At 40.8% G+C, this 26,701-nt stretch overlaps 1 protein-coding gene across 27 annotated transcripts in view; it reads right to left on the bottom strand.

Annotated features, from left to right (window-relative positions):
• FBRSL1 (fibrosin like 1) overlaps positions 1-26,701 on the bottom strand; it is a 999,197-nt gene that overhangs the window by 302,807 nt on the left and 669,689 nt on the right. For all 27 annotated transcript variants that reach the window (XM_061603171.1, XM_061603169.1, XM_061603170.1 and 24 more), the window contains one exon: positions 17,802-17,831. In XM_061603171.1, coding sequence (XP_061459155.1) covers positions 17,802-17,831 — 30 coding nt within the window. The remainder of the gene's footprint in view (positions 1-17,801; positions 17,832-26,701) is intronic.

Below are 26,701 nucleotides of genomic sequence, written 5' to 3'. Positions count from 1 at the left end.
TATCCTCTTTTTCCAGGAGAAGCCCTCACCTTTCTTCAAATACTGGAAAGTGCTAGATTTAGCTTGTGCAAGTAAAGTGCCCGCTCCCTCTCTTTTATTTGGAGTGTCTTGGGTGACAGCTTTGCTGCAACAACTTTCCTTTGCTCTCTCAGCCTAATTGCACCTGCTGGTATATTTGATGCTACATTCCTGTGCTAACAACCTCTGGAATAAAACTCTTCACAAAACCCAGTCTTCAAGTCCTGCTTCTCTGGTCAGGAGCCAGGACAATTTATAACAGGTAAAAGAACTGGATGTGACATAGGAAAGGCAGAGCACTCTGAAAGAGTGGCTGAGGGAAGCAGATGTTATTCAGATAGCTCCTGAACCAAACTTGCCAAACCTGGTCACCCTGCAAGGGGTTTCACATCTTGCAGGTTGTCTTCCTTTGTTATGTAATTGATTGGTATGCTCAGAAGAAATGGGCTAGCAGAGCTAATTCATGATAGCAATCAAGCTATTGCACATAATTGCAATAAAAGTATTTATGACTTGATGATGAGGAGGAGGAGGGAGAGTAATACCTAAACTACTGCAAGGCCTGTAAATGACAAGAGTAACAGAAGTGTTTTTGGCTGGGAGAGCAAACACTCCCTGACTGCCACAGACCTACAGCTTCAATAAAATCCCATTGACTTTCTCTGCTTGCACTATGACTTGCATTACACTCTAATTACACAGCAGTTATTCTAGGCCGTAAAGGAAAAAAGTACTGATACCAACTGCTACTCAAAAGGAAATAGACAAGACAGTTAATGAAACTTCAGGGCAGCTTTCCTCAACCTGGTGCTCTCCAGATATATTGGACTACAACTCCCACTGTAGTTCAAAACATCTAGAGTTACCAGGTTAGGAAAGGCTTGTAGGGAAACTCTTTCACTGCATCTTTTATGTTTACAAACCAATTAACATTAAATGAGAAGGGAGGAGAATTGGATGAAGGCATGAGACCAATACTGAGCTTGCAGTGAAAGAATACTGGGGGGGCATGGGGAGAGAGGCTCATAGTCCTCTTAGCTTGTGATGTTAAAGTCCAAGTGCAGCCATCTTTGGAAATACCCTTTTTCTAAAGAACCCAAGTGCAGGCAAACAGGGATACCATTTAGTTCACAGAATATTGATCATGATTATAATCCTTTACTGTTAAGTGTCCTGCAAAGATGGGCATATATGTCACTATCATTGGGTGCCCAATATAAACCATCCATTCATCATAAGTATGAGAGGTTGTTAAGACTGGGATTTCTGAATGGAATCTTGGAACGAATAAAAATCAACAGGCGGTTCCTAGAAAGCAAAAAATAAACAGACCTAAAATATCTGGCTGATGGTCTAACTTTCTAAGAAGTTTAGGAAACATCAGAATAAGGCAAGCAGTTAATCGATTGCTCAGACTCCTTCCTCTATTTGTTCATTTGTGGTTAGGGAATCAATATTTAATGCATCAGATGTGCAGAGTTTGCTTTTTGTTGTTATTTTGGAATCAAAAGTGTATCTGCCTTGGGGGAATGGATTTTTCCAGATTTTGAATTGTAAATCACACCTGCTTAGCTTCTCCTGGCCTACACTGCACTGGAAAGAAACAAACCATGATCCCTAACTTAGTGTGAAAACTGAACCAAGGACATATTTACTGCAAAACCACAGTCTGTAAATGTTTGTTCTTAGCTTACTTATCATGGTTTGTTGGAGTGAAACAAACCACAACTCCTGGTTTGGAAGTGACATTAAACCAGATTCCTGCACTGAGGACTCGATGGCCTTGTAGGCCCCTTCCAACTCTACTATTCTATGATTCTTTGAATCATGTTTTGTTCCTTCTACTATTTGCGAACTATTTCCTCTATTAACTAACTATATAATGTGCAAACTGGGTGATTGTGTTGATGGGGAAATGCAATGTGTGTTTCAGAAAATGCAGTTATTTCCCCAGAGGGAGAGGGAAGGTGAATAAACAAGTGGAGGCTTTTTCTTGCCACTTGCTTGTCTTTCTGCTTTCGCTGGGAGGTAATTATGTTTGGCCCCACTGGGCCCTATTCCCACTAAGGCCAGAGGGAGAGGGCAGGTAAGTGAGTGGTACTGGCTGTTCTTGGTAACCATCCCTTGCTTGTAGGAGTAAGTGATTGTAGTGCAAAGGAGAAGCAAACGCTACCCACCCTCTGACTCTGGCTGAGAGAGAAGGGGGAGAGGAAGAGTCATCACTGCCAGCATGGGCCAACACAAAGGATGTTGGGGCCACTCACTTGAGGGAGAGCAGTTTTATTTCAGTGGTAACTAGTCAGGGGTCAGTGCTGGTAGGCCCTCTTGAGTAGCTGCTCAGGTGGTTGGGAACAGAAGAATATATAGCTCAACATTGTCTGGCTAAGCAAAGCAAAGTATATGCTCTACTACTGAGTTATGGCCATTCCCCTGATGCCACCATTATGGATATGCACCCACCCTCATGTCTAGACCCTAACAACAACCTGCAAGGAGGGGATGCAGGCAGGAAAATTAAATGAAATGGTATTAAGTTAATGACACTCTTGTCATTTTGAGTGCTTTGACTTGTCTTTTAGCTGGGATACAACTTAAATACAAACAATAAAGAAGTGGTTGCTGGTAACCCCTGGAGTTGGTAAGGCAGTGGACGCATTAGCTAATGGGAGACAGAACTATGGGAGGTGTCCCTGGAGGCAAAATCAACTTAGTCCTCTGGTTTTCTTCCCATCTTCCTCCCTTGCAAAAATACAATGGACACTTAAGCAATTCTAAGACAAAAACATCAGAGGAGAAAAGTTGTCACATTTCTAGGAGTCAGCATCAAATACCTAGATATACCTATAGTTCTTCAGTTCTGCTTATACCAAGAGAGGTGGACAGAAAAGACTCTATAGAGTCTCTGAATTATAAGAAATGTATGAATATACGTGAATCAGACTGCTGGGCTATAGCTTTAGGAATTTAGGGGTGCAGAAAAAAATAATGGTAGGGCTCTGCCCCACCTTGAGAAAGAGTCTTGTTAACATCTTAAAGAATTTAGGGTGTCACAAGATTCTGTTGTTTTTGCTGCAACAGACTAACATGGATGTCCCTCTGGAAATAAAATAAATGCATAGAGAGCAATGCTGTGTCCTTGGACGTGACTTTAAAGGTATTTCTTTCCTCTCTTTGAAAGGCAGAAGAAAGGTTAGTGAACAAGTTTTTAAACTCTCGTTTCTTAAGACTTAATATTTCACATTGTCATTGGGGAATAGAATTAAAAGTGCCAGCAGCTATCCAGATAGATTTTAAAATCTCCTTTTTACCTCTCACTTCCTCCTTCTTCTACTGCATCTCTCAGATTCAGAGAATATTTTCCCCACAAATTGGTTTTAAATTAAAGGAGGTGATGAAGGCAATGTGCCATCTCAGCATTTTCCCAGGTGCACTTAATCTAATTTCATTAAGGAGATCAGAACTGATGATTGCTACAGCCGAAACATTAAGTCTGTCCATTTTTGTATAAAAACCATTAACTCTGTCAAAGTATCTGTGGGTGGGCTGTTTATTATTGGAGATGAAGGCACACTTTGCTTCCCCAATAAACTGTCAGGAGCAGTAAGCCACAAATTAAGTCAGCTGCTGACAAAGATTTAGCCAAAAGGCCTTCAACTAGTTTTGACACAGGTATACGGGAAGCCTTGGGAGATGGACCTTTAAAACGGCCTGCAAATGCCAGGGAGGGGGGTGGGGAAGACCCCTTTCCAAAAATCAACTGGGAAACTTGAAGTCTAGTTGCATAGCCTGTTAATGGCAGACATAACTTGTTACCCAAAGGTTTCCAAGCTACTTACAACACATTTAAAACATAAATATAAATAAATTATATCATAAAACAGAAGAAAACAACCCTCATAACAGCCACAGGACATTTTGACAGCACAGTAATAACAAACATCATCATCTCAGTCTAACCTGGGGAAAAAGAAAAGACTTTACTAACACCCAAAAGATGTCAATGAAAGCTCCAGGTAGCTCTCACTGAGGAGCCACAACTGAAAAGGCCCTCTCCCTTGACACCACCTTCCAAGTCTCCTCCGGAGGGGGAGCCTGGAGAACGGCCTCAGAAGATCTAAGGGAAAAGGTAGGTTAATATCGGGAGAAGCATTCCAGAATTATGCATTATGTGTATGCATAATGCATTTTATGTATGTATGTGCATAATGTATAATGCATTTTATGTATTTTAATAGTATTTTATACATTTTAATTTACTGTAATTTTTAATGTTTTATTGTGTATTTTATTATATATGTGTACGATTTTATTGTAGCCGCCCTGAGTGCCCTATTGTAGGGTAGAAGGGCGGGATAGAAATATTTTAAATAAATAAAATAAATCAATAAATTAACCACAGTTTAACAATTTCATCTAAACCAGGAAACTATGGCTACCCCTTTGTATGCTTATACAGAGCATATATAGGATAAAAGCACAAACATCAGCATAAAAACAAGTCAATATAAGACTGCTTAAAAATTAGCACAAGGGAAACTTAGTGCCAATAGCTAAAAGTGTACTAAAAACATGTAATTAAAAAAACCTGGGAAAGTAAAACAAAGTTTTCATCAAACAAGACTACAATGAAGGTGGCAAAGTGAGCTGCTCTGGGGACATTCCATAACCAGGGCACTACCACTGAAAATGACTTCTCCCTAGTAACCACCTACCTCACCTCATTTGGCAGGGGCACATGGAGAAGGGCCTCTGATGAAGATCCTAAGGATCCAGCATAGCCTTTCCTAGTTTTGTGCCCTCCAGATGTTTTGAATCCCATCATCCCCAGCCAGCATGGCTAATGGTCAAGGATGATGGAAGTTGGCTGTTGGCACTGAGCTTGTTTGTTTTACTACCATCTTTTCTGTCTCACATGTTTACCTCCCTTTTTTAAAAAAGCCAAACAGTACAGTTGCATGCATATATACTCACATGTACTGAGTACAAAAGACTGAAAAGGTAGACCATAGCATCATCAGCCAGTCACATAAATATAAGTGTATGGGTCCCCATACCTCCTCCATTCTCTCTTTTCCAAATCTGTTTTATTGATTCTGCTGGCAGTTCCTCTTCATCATGTGTATATGTATTTAGAGGCATTAAAAAAGCAACAATAGCGGATTATTGATCGGGTAGTTGATGCAAAGGTTCCTCATCTCTCAGCAGCAAAGTAATAGCAACGTGGGCAAACATAGAGAAATGCTACTTAGTGAAACATTAATGCCAATACATTGCAGAATCCAGTCCTTTGACAAAACAACACACATGCGTGCTGTTTCAGTGCTTCACCAATGCCTACTTTCTCTTAGAGGCAACTAGACACTTGCACATATTAAACTGTGGCTGTCTTTCCAATGTCCATATCGACAGCATAAGTGACATTTTGCAAGCATTTTGCAGTGGCAAACTTATAAATGAAACATCAAACACAAGCACAGCCCTGTCGGATCAGACTAAAAGTCTATCTATTCCACAGCATCCTGCTTCTCACAATGAGGTCAACCAAATGCTTCCAAGAAGTCTCCAAGAAGGTCATGAAGGCGATAGTTCTCAGCCATTGGTGCTCCCTTGCAGCTGGTATTCAGTGGCACAGCAGCTACCAAGCATGCATTTAACAATGACATATGAACAGCAACATTTCACAATCAGATGGATGCAGAAGGGCAGCCAATCCATCCACAGTCTTGGGTTCTGGAAGGGACTCCATTACTGGAAGTCACTGTTAGAGATATGAAGAGCCAGAAAAAAGGAAAAAAGAAAAACCAGGAAAAATTTGGGGGAAACCCCATTTTTTCTTTCCTCCCCATTTTTTCAGAAAACAAAAAGAAACAGAGCAAACAAAACACCCACTCAATTTTTTCTGATTTTTTCCATTCCTTCTCCCTCCCCCCAGGCATTCACATCTCTAATTAACTGTGCAGTGAGAAAAATAGGCATATGACAAAAGGAGCTGCCTTCTAGAGAGTCAATGTCTCAATCCAATCTCTTTATTTTCCCCAGGTCTGCTTCCTGATAGCCATTACCTGGAGAAGCCAAGGATAGAATACAGGGCATTACCAATGCTATATCCCAGAATTGTTCAGACAAGACCATCATAGCTAAGGTTGCAGGTGCCCACTTGATCACAATGCCCAACTGAGTCCACTTCAAGACAGCAAATGATCCTCACATTATTTATTTATTACATGCACATCCCACTTTTCCTCCAAGGAGTGCAAGGTAGTATATACAGTTCTCTTCTCCCTGTTTTATCCTCACAACAATGCTGTGAGGTAGGTGAGAGACAATGACTGGCCCAAGGTCACCCAGCAAGCTTCATGGCTGAATGGGGATTTGAACCCTGGTCTCCCAGGTCCGAGTCCAACACTCTAACCCCTGCACCACATTCTTTAAATATTTAAATAACATTGAGTTACTTTTAAGTAACTGACTTATGTATTTTTATATTTAATGTAACAAGCAAGTTAAGCACTCCCTTATGAGGAAAGGTTGCAGCATTTGGGGCTTTTTAGTTTAGAGAAAAGGCGGGTCAGAGGAGACATGATAGAAGTGTATAAAATTATGCATGGCATTGAGAAAGTGGATAGAGAAAAGTTTTTCTCCCTCTTTCAGAATACTAGAACTTGTGGACATTCAAAGAAGCTGAATGTTGGAAGATTCAGGACAGACAAAAGGAAGTACTTCTTTACTCAGCACATAGTTAAACTATGGAATGAGCTCTCACAAGACGCAGTAATAGCCACCAGCTTGGATGGCTTTAAAAGAATATTAGACAAATTCATGGAGGACAGGGCTATCAATGGCTATTAGCCATGATGGCTGTGCTCTGCCACCCTAGTCAGAGGCAGCATGCTTCTGAAAACCAGTTGCCGGAAGCCTCAGGAGGGGAGAGTGTTCTTGCACTCGGGTCCTGTTTGTGGGCTTCCCCCAGGCACCTGGTTGGCCACTGTGAGAACAGGATGCTGGACTAGATGGGCCACTGGCCTGATCCAGCAGGCTCTTCTTATGTTCTTATGAGTTTGACAGCAGGGCAAAGAGGCCAGAGCAAGGCTACTCTTCTCCTTGCTGCTCTTCTGACCTAACAAATCACAAACTAACTCAATCAACATTAATTACAGATATGCAGGGCGAAAGCCAGTAGGGGGGTGGGGGTTATCTGATATATTGCAGAGAATGTCACATGTACAACTGCCATTCTGCTGGACAGAACTCGTGGGTGTGTGCTTGATGCACTGAGCTCCTGGCCTTCTGGAAAGAGGTTCATTCCCTTGTGGCCAAAGTGGCTGATCTGGAGATGCCTCTGCATACTCATTGTCTCTCTGAATACCAGTTGCTGGGAATCACAAGTGGGGGGAGTGCTGTTGCACTCAGGTCCTGCTTGAAGTATTCCAACAGTTATCCAGTTGGCTACCGTGAAAACAAGATGCTGAGCTACATGGGTCATTGGTCTGATTCAGCAGGGCTCTTATGTTTTGTAATTATTTATTTTATTTGCGTTCAGAGTACTATAAATAAATTAAATTTGGATTATCCTTCCCGAGTGATTATAGTAATATGTTCATCTTGTTTAGAGTATTTTGTCACTAAAAGGCTACATGGCTATTCTAAACATAATATTGTGACTGTGTAACAAAGAAAACAGATGTTTTCAATACTGACACATTGCTACATCTGTCAAACCAAGGCTTCCCTTTATTAAACCAGCCACCTTTATCCAGGCATTAAACAGATGCCAGTTTTCTAACTCTCGTTGTTTTGTCCTTCAGCTAATGTCTCTGGGTTCTCAACTTTCTAATCTTTAGGAGCCAGCAAGTCTGCTCCATTTAGGAGGATCACATACCTTAAGTGTGTGTGATTGCTTCCTTTTGTGTTGCTATGAAGACACTAAAACCAAACACACACTCGTACAGAGTTAGAGGAATCTGGGGACAGGAAATGCTCACTCAGGTGACTTGAAAAAGCAGAGACAGGAAGGTGTGCAGTTTGTTCTTCAAGCACAAGTCTGACAACTGATAGACAATTTGTCAACCATAAAATGCAGGTAAAATGAGTTGCCTTGTTGCAATTGATACCTCAATTTTCTTTAAAAATATACTCAGAGGCTAACATGACAAAACAATTAAAGATCACATAACATATAAAATGTAAAAAAAATCAAATGGAATAAATATCAAATACATACAAAAATGCATCACAGGGAGCAGTAGCACTAAACAAGAAGATATAAAACTACTCCATCTCAGCTGAAAGCTTTCTGAAACAGCCAGGTTTTAACCAAACCACTAAAGTAATACAGTGTCAGGGCCTGGCAAATCTTCTTAGGGAGGGCATGCCACAAACAGGTTCATTAACTACAATCCAGGATCCTCAGAAATATGACAGATAAGTATCCTTTGTAGAGCACATGAGCACATTCAGCAGGTAATACTTCAGTTCCTAGTTTTGTATCTAAGTAAATTATTTTGGCACTTACATGGCAAATTAGTATATTCCATCAGGCTGGAAGAGCGGGAGAGAGGGCTTCTCCATCAGCTCTGCTGAAAGACCAGCAGATATTTCCATTCCTAGTATTTGCTACAAGATCTCTGTAAATAAAAATTAGTGCCCGAGCTTGCTTTTCCCCTCGCAGTACCTTTTCCTTTTGTCTCTCAGACTGTGAGCCTGATGGGAGGGACTGTTTTCTCGTTGATATTTGTAAGCCACTCTGGGAGCTTTTCTCTGCTGAAAAGCTGGATGAAAATGCTAATGTTAATGATAATGCCAATGCTGCTACTACTGTCTTTGGAGTACCATGTGATCATGAAACACAGAAAGCTGCATTAAACCAAGTCAGGCCATTGGTCATCTAGCTCAGTACTGCCTGCATTGAGAGGCAGCAGCTAGCCAGTGTTTCAGACAATCTTTTTCAGCATTACCTGGAGATGCCTTCCATTGGGGCCCTTTGTATGTAAAGCATGTGCTTTACTACTGTGATACAGCCTTTCCCCATAGATGGCAGCTGGTATCCTAAGACCTGGACTTCAAAGACAATAAGCTTCTTCTTTTTTTTGAGGACAGAAATTACAAAGCTATGAAAGGAACAGATGCCTGCAGCTTTCTTTTGATAGGTGAAATATTGTGTTTAGAATTTGGTACAGAGGCTGTGACATTTGGGAGAACTACCAGCCAAGATGGCGACGAGGGAGGTTGCTTTGTTTTGAGCTCCGCGGTTTGTTTATGCAAGCTGTCACTTTCTATATGTTCTTCCATGTCACCCTAAAGGAGCACAGGCAGGTCAAGGCGCAGAGAATGGTTTAAAGTAGTTACCCTATTAAAGAAATCTTAATAAATTAATCATATGAATTTTATCAAATTCATCAATTAATTGCTCAAATCTGCGAGGGGAGAGAAGAAGGGGGGAGCTCTCTATGCTTCCTTGTAAGACCACAGCTTAGTGACATCTCCAGTGACGGCCAGGAAAGGCCTCTGTCTGAAACCCTGGGGATCCAACTGCCAGTCAGTGTAGACTGTGCTGGGCTAGATGGACCTGTGAATTGACCTGGCAGAAAACAGCTTCCTATGTCTCTACCTGCTGGATAACTATTCAGGAGGGCCAAATAGCACCATCCTCTGACCAGCTGCTGCTGAAGAGAGGCCAACAACACCACTTGAAATAAAAATGTGGCCCCACCCTGCCTGGTGTGGAGCTATTCTGGCAATTACATCATGGAGGAATTTCCTCCCAATGCAAATAGGAGGAAGGGATTCACCTCAGGACCACAACAGGGGGAGGGAAGGATTAAATTCTCTCTCCATACCTGCTTTGATCCTGTTAATTATTGTGGGAATTGTAATTTACCCCTCACAGAGCTACAATTCCCAGCACTAGAGTTTCCAAGATTCTTTGGGGAAAGCAATGTATTTTATATGTACAATGTGGATATGGCCTTAGTTGATGCTAACTGCATTTCTTTCCCCCCCTTTTTTTTAAACCAATAGCACCACAAGCCTGCATGTTTAATAGAAAGACACATTTAATGCCATGCCTAGCATGACCCTGCCTTGGTATAAGTCAGCTTCCTATGTTTTTAGATAATGCATGCATGTTTCACAGCAAGCATCTTTTTAGAAGAGCCATTCTCCCTTCACTCTAACCCAGGAGGGAATGAATGTTCTAAGAAAAGTCACAAGTATCTGCTGCCACAGTCCATGTCCAGGTGGCACTGTGATCCGAGGCTACCATGCCATGAAAAGCACTTCATTACTGAAAACTATCAACTCAACTCATTTGAAATGTGGTGTTGAAGGAGAGCTTTGCGGATACCATGGACTGCAAAAAAGACCAATGATTGGGTGTTAGAACAAATTAAACCAGAACTATCACTAGAAGCTAAAATCATGAAACTGAGATTGTCATACTTTGGACACATCATGAGAAGACATGATTCACTAGAAAAGACAATAATACTGGGAAAAACAGAAGGGAGTAGAACAAGAGGAAGGCCAAACAAGAGATGGATTGATTCCATGAAGGAAGCCACAGACCTGAACTTACAAGATCTGAACAGGGTGGTTCGTGACAGATGCTCTTGGAGGTCACTGATTCATAGGGTCGCCATAAGTCGCAGTCGACTTGGAGGCACATAACAACAACAACTGAAAACTAAGGATATCCTTTGGTGGCAAGCACTGTGCAAAAATCTACTCCATTTTTCATCTCATCTCCAGGTCTTAGCAACCTGAGGCTTTAAGCTTTCTCCTGCCACCATTAAAACACAAAATCACAGCATACACAGTGAATATTTAATTAACTTAGAATCGCAATGTCATCTGCACCCCTCCCCCTCCCTACTCAGTGTCTTATTTAGTAAATGAAGAAATGCCTGATATCTAACCCTTGATTTGTAGAGCTCGCTTATGCTCTGGGCCCATACAATTAAACTGACAACCCATAATTTCACTCGCAGCAGTTGGGAGCCCAAGAATGAAAGCGTACAAATGTTGAATTACTTTGAAGGAAGGTAATAGGTTCTTCTTCTCTATCCCTCAGCCCCAAATCCCACATTTGATACTTAATACTGTTCCAAACATTGTTATTAGCAAAAGTCTCAGCAACATTTTGGAATAATGATGAGAAGGAATTAGTCATTCCCTTATTTTATGCAACTTGACTTTTGGCTTTTCACAGAATGCCATTTAACAGAACACATTACCAAGCTGCTTGCCTCTTTTCATCCGAACGCTAAAGCAGGTAAGAGACAATAAGAGGAACTGTTGATGGTTTATATTACTCTATTATGTTAATGTTCACTAAAGTATGCCATAAGCTCTCTCATTACATGTGTATAAACCAATTCTCTGTGGTGTTATTCCTGTGCTAAATGCTATAACTACATAAATCTTGAATTAATGGAGACTTTATAGTTCCTGAAAATGAAGGGTAATTGCTGTCTGTTAATGCTGTTGTAGCTAGTAAAGGAAGTATATATTTTCAGTAGCAATGTTTATGGGCTGTCAGAGCAATGCCACAGTCACTGCAGAAGACAGACGATTATCACCACAGTTTGGGGATCCCTGTCTTTTTCTCCCTCTCATGCAAACTAAAAAGGCCAAAGGAAAAACAAAAACAAAACAAAACACCCCTAGGGTTTTGCTCCACACCTTGCAAACTCTACCTTTGTGGGAATGCTGTGATTCTCTCAAATCAAGAAAGCTATAATTTATTTATTAATTAAATTTATATCCTGCCCTTCCTCCCAGAAGGCAAACAAAAACACTAAAACATATTTAAAACATGTTAAAAATAAAACATCTTTAAAAACAAATCTTTAAAGCATCTTTTAAAAAACCAAAAAACAATTCCAACACAGATGCAGACTGGGATGAGGTCTCTACTTGTTGAAAGAGGAAGGTCTTCAGTAAGCACCAAAAAGACAATAGAGATGGTGCCTGTCTAATATTTAAGGGAAGGGAATTCCAAAGGGTAGGTGCCTCAGCGCTAAAGGTCCAGTTCCTATGCTATGTGCAGAACAGACCTTTAGATGAGATGGTATCTGAAGGAGGCCTTTACCTGCAGAACATGGTATCTGAAGGAGGCCTTTACCTGCAGAACACAGTGACTGACTGAGTATATAAGGCAATCTTTCCCATTTCCTTTTATAAAACAGAACAGAGAAGGGGGACTGAATATAAGAGTGTAGATCTGTTGAGGTGGTTTGTCATAGATGATCAGCTGGAACAATATTTTAGTACTGCAATTATTCCAAAGTACTTGTGAGCTCATCCATCCCAGACTTTATTAAACTGGATTAAGAAAAAGAGGATGCTCTGAGAAAAAGAACCAGGGTTTGGCTTTGGCTCTATACATGAGACATCAGTCTCCAAGCCTGTGGTAACCTTTGAAAACGTTGTCGCAGGCAATGTTATTTTCTAAGGTCCCCAGTGCAAAAGAACACACACACACAAACACAGTATATGGCCTAAGGCAGGTGTACCTGATGAAACAAATTAGCATCACCTGCCAAAACATTGCTGCATCCAGGAACTGAGGCTAAGGCTCAGAGCCTCTCCCTCCACTTACAGTGATGTGATGCATGCATTTGTCTTCGCAGCCATGAAATATAGTCCTGTTTAGAGGCAGAGACCTACTTAATGAAATGGATGCCTTACTTTGTGTCTTTACAGATCAAGAAAGCAATACAAAGAAAAGACACGGAGACATTCTTTCTCCATTTCTGTGTGCAAAGGCTCATTGGTTAGTCCATAAGTTGAAACGAAGCATGACAGCTGGCCCCCAACCACCCCACCTTTTTCAAATATCATCTGTACAGAATGATATAATATTCTTCCTTTTTCTGAGGACAGTTAGGTTACAAGCCATACGCAACGCAGCTTCCTCTGAAGGTAATCTCAGATGCCGCATTCTGAAAGCTAATCAATGTTGTTCAGATTTCAATTTCTTCACTACAAGGTGAAGTCAAACCTAATCTAACAAACGTCAGTCTCCGATGTAATACTGCTAGCCGGGCCAACCCAGTGTAATTTAGATAATCATTAATAGCACAGCTATATACTAAAACTACGTGTCACTTACAACTTCATCTGAGCATTGACTGGCAGATCTTTCAAGAAGTTTTTCTAAATGATTGCTTTTTTGCCTTCTTTGATTGGGGAAATGCAAGATATACTGTGATTCAGCATAGGAAATAATATGAGAGAATTGAGTTCCACCTTGTTTTCTTGTGTAACTCTACCCTCTGTTATCATGAATCTAGACGGGACAGAGAAAAACTTAAAATAGACATGGTAAAGAATAATATGGAGAGATGTAAACACAGAGAATGCTTTGCACAGAAGAAACGTTAGCTCTGCCAGAGATCAACCACTTGTGTGGCACAGCAAGTCCTACTGTTCCTGGCCATCTCTACCAAGCACCCACTAAGAAGTTTGGCAGGTACCAACACTTACCATTTAGATGACAGGTTAAGATCCTTTCATTTTCCAGGGGTTTTAATGGGTGATTGGTCCTGACTGCTGCTTTTATCCATCTGTTTATTTAGACTTCATCGCTTGTTGATGCTGCTGTGTACATTTGTTCTTTTACTATTATTAAATTATCAGAAACCTTATCTGTATTTATTTTAGACATTTCTATACTGTTCTTCAACCAATGGCTCCCAGAGTAAGTTCATTGCAGAACAACTCAATAAATCTCAAGCAATCAAAATACAAAAAACAAACAGATAAAAAGCAGAAGATTAAAGAGCCAAAGCTCAAATCTTTCAGAGCCTGGGAAAATAAAACAAAATAAATAAATTTTAAAAAATTGCCTGGTAATAGCACCACTTTGAAAGAGGGAGCTTCCACAACAGAGATGCCACCACCAAGGAGACTCCCTCTCTAAAGAACACCTGCTTTACTGCGCTCCTGCCAGTGTGTTTGCACCTCCCCGCCACGTGCACCTACCACACACCCTCCCAGTAAGCAGCAGCAATTCCACTGGCCGGAGATCAGGTAAGTATTGCCACTCCACCATCTGCTACTGTTGATAAGGAAACAGGCATCCCTTTATGTAGCTAGGGAATAAGCAGTGTAGGGCTTTGCTGTCAACAGATTAGGACAGCCTTTCCCAACCAGTGTGCCTCCAGATGTTGTTGGACCTCAACTCCCATCAGCCTCAGCCAGCACAGCCAATGGTCAGGAAAGATGGGAGTTGTGGTCCAACAACATCTGGAGGCACACTGGTTGGGAAAGCCTGGATTAGGATACTTTAACATAAAAATTAATGTGACGTAAAAGAAAAAACAAACAAGAAGAGGGTTCATGCACCGCTGCTAGGAGATAACTGGGGGATGGTGGTGTTTTTCCCCAGTGCAGGTACTGGGCCTGCTAAGAATACCATTGATTCATGCTGTAGCCCTTCTCCCAGGTGCAGCTTGGTTGTGTCTGCACCAGCTAAACTCAGCCGTATCAACCCCACTTCCCCTTTCTCTTTCAGTTCAGCTAACTGGAACACCAATCCTCCCTATCTAACTGTAGCAGCCCCCCCCCCCGCCCAACATAGTAGAGGGTGTTATTGCTTAATCCAGTACTCCCCCTCATGCCCTGTGTGTCAATATGCATCTGTGGTTTCATCTGGGGCAACTTTAAACATTCAGCAAGACTTTTAAGAGAAGGCAGCGAAAGGATGAAAGGCAAGACATATTTTCCCGATTTTTAACAGATGTGAAGGGAAATCTGATTTATTAGTGTAGGATTCCCAGGTATCTTCCTGCATTTGTGGTATTTTTACCTCCTGTGGTTTCAGCAGAGGTCAAATAGTATTGGTTTAAAAATCTGTAAGCCAAATGACAACCCAGTTCTAAATTTGGAAACATGCAATATTTTCTGCATCCTTTGTTAGTTTTATAATTTTGTATTTCAGTCCAACATTTTACGGAATGCACCCAATACTTGAAAGAATATAAAACTGGAATTCAAAAGAACCTTGGAATTTGCAGAATCATGGTTCCTGGTTTGTCCATTCCTGGCTTAACTGAAAACCAATTATCAAAGCTATTTTTTAAAACATTTCTATTTATTTGAAATATTTCTATCCGCCGTTAAAGCTAAAAGACTTAGGCTGCAATCCAATACATGTCTACTCTGCTCCACTGGGTTCAATGGGACTTCCTCCCAGGTAAGTGTGTATTGGATTGCAGCCTTATTGTGTAATAAGCTTTTGAGGACTAGAGTCTTCTTTCTCAAATAATACTTCTTGCCTCTGATAAAGTGGAGACTAGTTCATTTAATAAAGCTGTTAGGGCTGTATCCAACTAATTCCTATTCAGAATTAGCTGGATACAACCCTAACAAATTTATTTAATGAACTAGAGTCAGAGTAGACTCACTGAAATTAATGGAACTAAGTTAGCAATGTTCATTAAATTCAGTGAGTTTACTCTGAGTATGACTAACTCTGAATACAACCCACAAAAATCTTCACTGTTATTATTATTATGAATTTTCTCACCTGTATCTGCACTAGTACAAACACACTAATCTGCGGCACACCAGAACAGCACTGCTTGTCATAATCTACATACTGCTTGGGATAGGTTACACAACACATGCTCAAACAATCCACATGGTTTCCACAATAGTGACCGAGATAAGCATTGTACCGGATACCACAGAGGTTCCTCAGCAAGCTATTTCCACCCCCCAGAGTGCTGGCGATGAAGGACAGAAATTGGGTTCCTTATCCACCTAATGCGAAGCTGCTGTCATGGCCCCGTCAGAGGACTCCTCAGATGAGGATGACTCGGGAGTAACAGCAGCAGACCCAGGAGCAGCAGGAGACACGGAGGAGCCTCCTGAGAATCCAGCTCCTTCTGCCCCTCAGCTGCAGAGCACCCCAGGGACAGCAGAGGCCCTGCAGCCAGACACAGACAGTGAACAGGATACTCCCCCCTCACCTGCAGAACGTAGACAGCAGAAGGTCAGGCAGAAGAGAGGCAGGCCTGTCTCCTTAAGGCCCAAATGCTGAGGGCTCACACCTGCTGTCCATCCTGCTCTTTATAAGGCACACCTTGGCTGCAGCTTGTTGCTGACTGCAACGTCAGGCGTGGCTTTGTGTAGACCTAGTTTCCCTGCAGCATCTCTTTGACTGACCTCCTTGGCAATTGATCCCGGACCTCCACTGACCTCGCTTCTGGACTTCTGACTCGGCAAGTCGGATAGGCCTGGCAGATTTACAACCCGACTGCTGGCTAAGGACTTTCCTTCCCTGCCAAAGACCCAGGAATTTCCAGCCCCCCCTGACACTGCTGAGGCAGTGTAGAGCTGACAGCTGCCTAGTTATAAGTCCCTGTTGGGGTGAAGTCTTGGTGCTATTTGGAATTTACCACCAGTCACACATGCACCAAAGCTAGTCAAAAGTAGCAGAATGCTTCAACAGTGGAGGCAGAAGCTGCTGCCTTCCATGCAACACCTTCTCAGTGGTGACACCTACCTTGAGAACTCCCTCCCTCTAAGACACAATGGGCAGTGATGATGTTGAGCTTCTAGTGCCAGATAAAGACTAGGTTATTTGCCTAGGCCTTTGTGAGAGTATGATGTCACATTGGAAGTTTTCTGGATTAATCTGTAATTCATCTGTCTTGTTTTATACTGATATTTATGCTGTTTGATGTATAATTTATTGTTGTCCAACATTTTACTGTGAAGACTGGGACAGAAATGTTTTAATAAATACATTAAAATAAAAGATGGATTAACAATTTGCACTCTCTGTCTGAAAACGTGTTGATGTGGGTGCAAAGACAAATATGAGAACATTTGACAAACTCTTCTTGAGACTTATGAGAGCTCATTATATTTGTATTCCCAATTTATATGCTCAAAACACCTTAAGCCACATTCCCTTTCCATATTTTAATTTACTTTTTTAAGGTGTTGTTTGAATGTTCAACCATTGCAATATTAGCCCATCCCAAGACAGAACCAAGGCAGCTAGCACATGTCTGCATGGCCTAAGATTAACATCTGCTGAACTTTAAGGTTATTTACAGGCAATGAAATTTTCTTTTAACACAACCTCAGACTGTGGTTCACAATGCAATTCTACAGAGCAACCTCACTGCAGTCAGTAGGTGTGCTTTGGAGTTAAGTGGTGTTAATTAAGCTTGCCTCTTCTATAGGTGATGGGTTTGTAGGACAGTGGAGGTCACTGGGTTAAAACAAGAATCCATACATTCATCTCTCTCCATCCCAAACATCTGATTAATGTGGGTATCAAGCAAAAGGGTCAGGAAAAAAAAACATTGCTGCATGATAAATATGTAAGCATGAAGTCAAAATATACTCTGACAGTTACAGCATCGTCTGCAAACATAGGTCCATCTTCTAAACCCATTACAAAACTGACATGCTCAAAAGTCATTATGAATAAAATATTGCCTTTCAAGCAGTTACTGAGGGAAGTCTTTCTCCAAAATAACATGACAGGAACACTAACACAGTATCTGAGTGCTCTTCCAATCAGGGCACATTAATCAAAAGCGGTCTTCCCATTAGAAACAGCAAACCCTATTCTGTGTGCATAGCAAAGCCCAAGAGGAATGACCCAAGGCATGTGGGGTTTGGCCATGAACATTTCTAAGATGTGACATGAAAGCAGATAGAAAAATATTATTCTCTCAGGAGTTTCCTCTTACTTTACTGGAAAGGAAGCTCTGGGAAGCCAGAAGATTCAAAACAAACAAGGAAAGGACATTTGGTCTTACCTTATCGTCAATGTCACTCTCACTGTCACACTGTAGATTTAAGAGAAAAATATAAGACACCATTATAAAAAGGAACAGAAATTACATATAGAAACCTATACAATACAACTCAAAACATTCTCACTACTGAGGACATAATAAGATACGTAATACAAACAGAAGGGATTACAATGATTTCCACATTTATTTGCATGCAAGTCATGTAACTGGATCTAGAATATAGCCTGCATATACAAGAACAAGCTTTGGTGAAGAAGGATCAACATGGCTTCTGCAAAAGGAAACCTTGCCTCACCAAACTTTTAGAATTATTTCAGAGTATTGGCAAACATGTAGATAATGATGACTCAGTAGATTAGATGCAGTATTATTATTATTAAGACCCAAAGCGACTTACAAGACCAGACTTACAATCTAGTCACCAGACCATCATAAAGCAAGAGCTTAACAAAAGGAAGATACTTATAGCATGAAAGTAACAAAAGGTAACATCAGCAAAAAAAGACCCAGATCCAAATAAAGCTGTTTACAATATAAACAAATGTTAAAAAATGAATTTCCCAGGCAAATGACAGCATTTCCCTTTAAAAATGTCCTCAATGTCCTCCCTATTTTAACATGTAAAAACAAACCACAAACCTGAAAGACACTATGCAAAATCTGAATGAAATAAAGGCATGGACTGCCTTGAGCATTTGGAAAAGTGGGATATTTGGGGTGGGGGGAAAGTGCTATTCGACAAACCTTCACCAAAGTTTCCTAGCATCTCAGTCACAGGATATGGAGGCAAAAGTTCCCATCGTGGAATGGAAACTGGTTTAAAAAACAGGAGGCTGAGAGCAGGCTTTAACATTCAGTGAGGTCCACCTCTAAGGATCTGCAATGAGATCGGGACAATTTAATTTGTGCATAAATAATTTGGATTTAGAGATGAACAGCTTGCAGAAGCAAAGTTTGCAGATGACACAGTAAAGTCTGAAATGGATTGTGAGGAACTCAAAAAGGTTTTTCTCTAAACTGGCTGACTGGACAACACAATGACAGAAGAGGCTCAATGTCTGTAATTGCAAAGTGAGACATAAACACAGAAGCTTATCTGCTGTTCTGTTGCATAGTCAGCCAATTTGGACAGATCCTTCTAAAGCTCCTTCCCACAGTCCATTTGGGATTTTGCTATCTTGATTCAATGTCTATAGGGGACACATTGGAACACAGAATCCTAAATACATATATGCTGATTTTGGGAAGGTGGAATCTAATTTAGCTGTTACTGTTCAGGAAATGTAAATGTCATGAATGATAAAGAAAAGGCCTTAAAAACCTTCTTTAAAATGCTTTTAAAGTAATCATGTTATCCCATCTCAAAAAGGATGTAACAGAGTTAGAAAGGATACCAAAAATGGTGACCAACATCACAGTCTGATACATGCCTACTCAGAAGTAAGTTCAGTAAGTGGATAGAGCACTGCAACTTAAACTGATTAGAGAGCTGGAGTGTTTTCCTTACAAAAAGGGTTGGAAAACTTGTGCTACTCCAGATGTTGTTGGATTTCAGCTTGCATCAGCTTCAGCCAGCATCTGTGGTCAAGGAAGAGTTGTGGCCTAACAACATCTGGAGAACCATAGGTTCCTAATCTCTGCACTACAAGGAAAAGTGTTAGTTTGATTTCTAAAATAAATCCATGACTAATAGGGTTACAGTAGAGGTTTATAAAACTAGGGCTGATGTGGGGAAAAAATCTATCAAAATACTAGAACTTGTGTCATCCAATGAAGTTCATCAACCAGAGATTCAGGACAAACAAAAGTAGTATTTTTACATGGAACACAAAACTAACTTAACAGAATTAATTTTCATAAAGTATGATGACACAAGCTTAGATTCAATCACATGATCAGCAACCGTCTTCAGTCTCAGCCCTATGCAAGCCTAGACCCGCTTGGCTTCAACACTGTAACTAAAATACTGTATCTGCCTTCATATCATTCTCTGAGTGTAGGCAAATGTTGGGATTCTCTAGATCACAAGTGGGCAACCAGCAGCCCCTCAAAACCTCTTGAGCTTGCCCTGTTCTTCCATCTCCTCAGAATTCCTTCCTTACTGTTCATTTCCTTCTTCTTCTTCTTCCGGCTTTTACAAGTGCTTCCCCCTCTTTCAGTGTAGTTTCAGAACAATAGGGCCAGTAGTTTTTGTGATAATAATAAATTGTTTTTAAAATCTTTTTTCCCTGATGTGAGGAAAACACATCAACCTCCCATCCCCAAGCTGTCTGAGAACAAATTGGTAGGCTTCTACCGTATGTGTATGTATATGCATGTGTGTCACATTAGAAAGGAATGAATTTCATTCATTTTTCAGAACAGTAGCATTATCAGTCTGTTGTATTAAAGCCAAAAGTCATCTGTATACTCATCATTACTTCCAACCAGACCTGCTGAGGAGAGGGAATTCTAATCTGAGGTAGCCATTCTAATCTGAAAATTCGAACAGGGTGGTCTTTATTCCAGATGAGTTAATCTTTCGGCTCTGATTCTGCCCATGATAGGCTATGGTTCTACCCACTGCCAGGATGCAACCCATACATTACCCTTGAGGGAATACAGCCCACAACAGAAAAAAAGGTTGCCCACCCCAATGTGAAAAACAGCTATATTTATTTATTTGATCTATAAACCGCTATCAAAGTGGTGTACAATAAGATAAAACACAAAAGATGTAGACTCTAAAAATAATAAAACAATTTCTACAAATTGGCTGGATGACTCTTCAGGCAAAGCCTTCTTAAACAAAAAATGTCTTTAGAAGCCACCTAAATATTAACTCAACTCACACTGGTCTACTTTCAGCTGCTAACTGGGTCCAAGAGGACTTGAGCTGCAACACTAAAAGCCTGGTTTCTAGTACAGACTAAAGCTGCAATCCAACACACACTTACCTGGAGTAAGTCCCACTGAACCCAATGGAGCTTACTTCTGAGCAGACATGCATTGGACTGCAGCCTAAGTGCATCTCTGGGTCATGTGGTACTCTCAGCAAAGAGGAGGACAGGGCTATCAATGGCTACTAGCCGTGATGGCTGTGCTCTGCCACCCTAGTCAGAGGCAGCATGCTTCTGAAAACCAGTTGCCGGAAGCCTCAGGAGGGGAGAGTGTTCTTGCACTCGGGTCCTGCTTGCGGGCTTCCCCCAGGCACCTGGTTGGCCACTGTGAGAACAGGATGCTGGACTAGATGGGCCACTGGCCTGATCCAGCAGGCTCTTCTTATTATGTTCTTATGAGTACAGTTGCTGGGCAGGAATATATGGGGCGAGGCAGTCTCTTAGGTAGCCTGGTCCCAAATTTCTTAATCTGTAGTGCAATCCTGCAGTTAAAATCTTATGTCACTAAAGTTCTGAAAACATTTCCTAGGTTTAAAAAAACATACATAAAGCTGAGGAGAAGAAGGAGAAGTGGGGGAGTGGGGAGGAAAGTGCATTTAAGTTGTTTTACATTGGACACAGTTGCTGGCTTTGGAAATGGAATAGTTCTATTTTCAGCTGTACATATGGCAGGATAATGACACCTTTGGAATGTTTAGGGATGCATAGATCTCACTGGCTGGAGATGAGAAATCATTACCATCGCAAAGCACAAATGAAGCTATTGGGGCCTTCTTTATGGACAGAAAATGACCTCAAAAACAACAGGGTTTTTTTTTCTACATTAAAACATGGAATCTTATCTTCCCTGCAGAATATATTGCAGTACATTTTGTCAGTTGCCCACCAAGGGCTGCTTCTCAAGTTATATTATTTTAGAAAGAGGATATGAATTGGTTAACTTTGGATGTTGCAGTCAAAGCACTGGCAACCAGCAGGAAAGAAATTTGATATTTGGCATCTGACACTGGTTCTCCTCTGAGGGCTATTCCAGACGTCTGCTTCTATCAAAATGGACAGAAAGACCCTTTAAAACATAGGCGTAGTTATTTGAGTGTCATTTGCAGTCTTTGCACTACCAGGTTTGTCCAGACGTACGTTTTGGCAGTGGAGCAGAGTGAGGCAGCTACCGCAAGCAGCTAATTCTTGCTATCAAGAAAGGGCATCAAATTGTCAGTTATTTAATTAATTTTTTACTGCTCGGGGGGCAGAGGTGGTTGGAATTTTCCACCTCAGGTGACAAAAAAACTTGGCTGGCTATGAAAGTTGACTTGCGGGCAGAGGGACATCATGCATTACACTGTCTCCAGCAGCAAAATATCTTGGAGCAGCCTTACAGTGGAACTAACGTACACATCACTGTTGTTTTTTACATCAATGTGCAGCATCTTTTTATTGCATCAGTTTGATACATTTTTATTGCTGAAAAAGATTAGCTCAAATAACCGACTTCCAATCAAACCATACTTTTACTTAGACCAGGGGTCAGTCTCTCTTTCTGGCCCTTTGGATTCTCCCCAGATCACAATCCCTCCCTAACAACACCCCTCACTGGCCTTGCTTCACACCCTCTTCAATGTTTTTGCCTGCCTGGAATATGTCCTTGAACTCTGACAATGCCTCTTGCGTGCCTGGATGGAGGATAGAAACGGGTGTGTGAGGCTGTGCAGAAACTAACCAACTGTACAAATTCACATTTGTTGCTTGGACCACTTTGGCCTCTGGCCCTGCCCATCACTGGCATGTGGTTCTCCTACTGAAAAAGCTTCCCCACTCCTGACTTGAGACTTTTATAGAACACTAAAATATTAAGGCTGTTTAAACCGTGAAAACTTGAAAACACATCATGAATTTAAAGCAAAGAAGAACTTACAAAGAAACACAGAACACACACAATGATGAATAACAATATTTACAAACAAACACAGAACACACACAATGATGAATAACAATATTTACAATAGCGACATCAGATCCTCATTACAGACTTTGTTTTAAATTGACACAAATCAGAAGAACGATTAGCAATGTACATGTTATGGTACTCCAACATGTACACTGCTAACCACTGTATTGATTTATATTAATTTTTAAAAAAAGTTTGGAGCATCCCTCAGATGGAGGAAAAGGACGGAAATTTGTGGTTGGGTTCACACATGTGGCACCATCTAAGTACACTCAGCTTTTAATGCAAGACTAACAAGGATTTGATCTGGGCCTGGATTATTTTTGTGGTGTTTGCACACTAATTTTTTGTGCATGAGTGATTAGTTCTGGTTTCCCTTTCCTTTTTTTCCTGCCTCACTGAATTTTGGGAAGCCTTCCCATAATCCTTTCAAGAGGTTTTTTTTTTTTTTTAAAGAGCATGCATTTCTTGCCAAAGGTATAGAACATTTTTTCAGTTCTTGCATAGTCACCTCCCAATGGATATTGCAGTTTAGAAGCATTCTGGGGACCTTTAGTGTTGTGGCACCTACCCTTTGGAAACAGGCACCATCTCTGTTTTCTTTTTCAGCACCTACTGAAGACCTTCTCCTTTCAACAAGGCTTTTAAGTAGAGACTTGATCCCAGTTTGCATCTGTACTGGAAATGTTTTTTAAATATTTCTTTTAAGGTGTTTTGTTTTTTAATTTTTTTTTAATATGCTTTGCTTTTAAGATGTTTTCAGTGCTTTATCATCTGTTTGCTGCCTTCAGCAGGAGGAAGCACGGGATGAACTTTTAATTAACAATAATATAACAGCAGCAGCAGCAACAAGAGTGGCATTTAACTTTTAACACACATTTAAAACAGGACACACACAAACTCTTCTAAAGAGTGTTTTCTATAATATATAAATATTTATTCTTATTTATGTAAGAGGAGGGGCATTATACACCTGTGCTCTGAACTAGGGTTGGGGAACCTGTGACCTCCTAGATATGGTCGCAGCCAGCATAGCCAAGGGCCAGGGTTTATGGGAGCTGTAGTCCAACAACATTTGGAGGATCATGGGTTCTCATTCTTGGCTCTAATCATTACCTAGAGAAATTAGAAAATGCATAGGTATACTTCTAAGCACAGATGCACTTCATCCACAGGCAATAAGATTCAAACCAATGTGCAAATCTGTAAAATTGGTGATTTAAAAATCACAAATCATTTGTGTAAGTACAAATCATTCCATAAATTTGGGAAATCTGTTACTTTTAAAAAGATTTTCATCAAAGTGTGAACTGGAAGATTTTAAATACCACTGAATATATAACAGCTTCCTCTGGATATTACAGGGATGGATGGGTTGTTTTGTGTATATATTGCGAGTGTTTTACATGAATTCTGCTAATGGTATAATGTATTTATGGCTATGTTTTTACATCTGTTTAAATGTGTTTACCTTTGGGTAACAAGTGACTAACAAGTCTAATAAATAATCACAATCATTATCAGAATCCAGTTTTAAAATATCAAGGATCTTTCCTCCTCAAAAATTCTCACAATTAAAAAAGAAAAGTCATCCCTCTTCCCAAACATGCGGAGCAAGATTGCCAGTGCATTTTTAAATTTTATTTTTACATATGACTTTAAAATAGTTGTGAAAAGAGAGAACCAACAGCACAGATAATTAACAAGAGGCATCTTTGTATTTAACATTGTAAACAATTCCAGAGGGGGCAGCTATCTCTTGCAGCAAAAACAATGAAGACTTTTGTGTCATACCTTTTATTTTATTTTATGTCCGTCTTAAAGACTATACATTTATTATGCCACAAGCTGTTGTGCACTCAAGCCAACTTGCAAGTGACGAAGTGAGCTTGAGTCCATGAAAGCTTACAACATAATAAATTTGTTAAGTCTTTAAGGTAAAACAACTCTTTGTTGTTTTTGACCTGGCAAGGCAAGTCAAACTATGGCTTACTATACAAATGCATTAACTCCTGAAGATGAGCTTGCACCTTAACCATGATCTGTAGCCAAGGTTAGGAGCTAAGCAGATCCAAGCTCCTCCCTGGGGAGTCAGCATACAGTCCTACTAAGAGAGATGTGGGGAATCTTGGGCCCTCCAGATGTTGCTGAGCTACACTCCCATCAGCCCCAGCAAGCAGGGCCAATGGCCAGGAAATGACCATAGTTTGGATTACCATGATGTGCAAATGAGTGTCTTACAGGTAAGCATCTGCTGTGGTCTACTGAAGTTACCACTGTGTCATCAAAATTTTTTAAAGGAATGGGCTAGTATTTTTGAACTTGTGTATATCTTAATAAAAATGTTAAAAGAGGGGAACTATATTATCATATTAGAGTATATTATTCATGCCTAGTACCTCCCCAGTGTGTGATTCATTGGAACCAAAGCCCCAGAAACACGTTGGTTCTTAGTCACCTTACTGTGGAACTATTATTTGGCAAATCAGTTTGTTTATTTGTGCTAAGAAGGTCTTTAAGAAGCAGCACAATCAGAATTGGGAAAACAAAAACCAAGGTGAAAGTTTGCTGTTTTAAGCCATGCAACAAGTCAGCATACACAGGCTTTCCTTACAGAATGTCAGCCAAGAAGGAATTTCAAGGGTGGAGGAAGAAGAGAAAGCTCTCCACATCTTCACCTCCCACGCAGCTGTTGTCAATGGGACAAAAGCCTTGTCAAAATACACAGTTAAAGAAATGTGAGGAATGGCAACTGCTGACAGCTATGGGGCTCAATGAAAGACAAAAGCCTCAATTACCTGAATTTTCCTACAGGTCTGTTAACACTCCAGGTCTATAAGTAAATCTGTAAACAGCCTATTGTGTTGTGTTCATAAAGGCTTGTAAAGGGATTACTGGCAGAGTTGTGCCAATTGCCGCTTAATTCCACCAAGAATGTTTGCAAAGGAGATCCTAATTGCCCTACATATTTTTTTGTAAAAATAGTTTGGGGGCAGAGGCAGGTTTAAGCCTGAATCTGCTAGAAGCAAGTAAGCTTCCCCCCCTTTTCTTTTTAAAGAAAGAAATCCCAAACAAATAATACTTTGTGTAGTTGGCTCAATCTGCTATCAACAAGCTGTATGTTGCCTTGCATGCACTGGAAATGTAGGCAAGAGAGGGAGAGAGAGTGAGGGAGAGTTTATCCAGGGTGTACTTTGGCTTGAAGCTTAGTTCCTTGCCAAATAAATTGGTTCAACAGTTAACTGCTTTCATACGCAACACAAGAGACGCCTTTAAGCTTCCTTTCTGTAATTTATGTCCATGTGCAAATATTCACAGTTCAGGTCAGAAAGTGGAAGGGAGCCATTTTAAAATCAAGCATACATTCTAGCCTCTGTAAGTTTTTAGACAGCTTTTGACTGAGTTAGATTTTAAGCTAGAAATCACTTTTTAATTCATACAGATATTTATTTTTGTGCTGTCAGATAAGAACATAAGAACATAAGAAGAGCCTGCTGGATCAGGCCAGTGGCCCATCTAGTCCAGCATCCTGTTCTCACAGTGGCCAACCAGGTGCCTGGGGGAAGCCTGCAAACAGGACCCGAGTGCAAGAACACTCTCCCCTCCTGAGGCTTCCGGCAACTGGTTTTCAGAAGCATGCTGCCTCTGACTAGGGTGGCAGAGCACAGCCATCATGGCTAGTAGCCATTGATAGCCCTGTCCTCCATGAATTTGTCTAATCTTCTTTTAAAGCCATCCAAGCTGGTGGCCATTACTGCATCTTGTGGGAGCAAATTCCATAGTTTAACTATGCGCTGAGTAAAGAAGTACTTCCTTTTGTCTGTCCTGAATCTTCCAACATTCAGCTTCTTTGAATGTCCACGAGTTCTAGTATTATGAGACAGGGAGAAGAACTTTTCTCTATCCACTTTCTCAATGCCATGCATAATTTTATACACTTCTATCATGTCTCCTCCGACCCGCCTTTTCTCTAAACTAAAAAGCCCCAAATGCTGCAACCTTTCCTCGTAAGGGAGTCGCTCCATCCCCTTGATCATTCTGGTTGCCCTCTTCTGAACCTTTTCCAACTCTAGAAT

This window comes from Rhineura floridana, chromosome 19, assembly GCF_030035675.1.
Source record: "Rhineura floridana isolate rRhiFlo1 chromosome 19, rRhiFlo1.hap2, whole genome shotgun sequence".
Taxonomy (NCBI): domain Eukaryota; kingdom Metazoa; phylum Chordata; class Lepidosauria; order Squamata; family Rhineuridae; genus Rhineura; species Rhineura floridana.
Note: the sequence above shows the minus strand (reverse complement) of the source record. Positions and strands in the feature narration are given on the sequence as shown.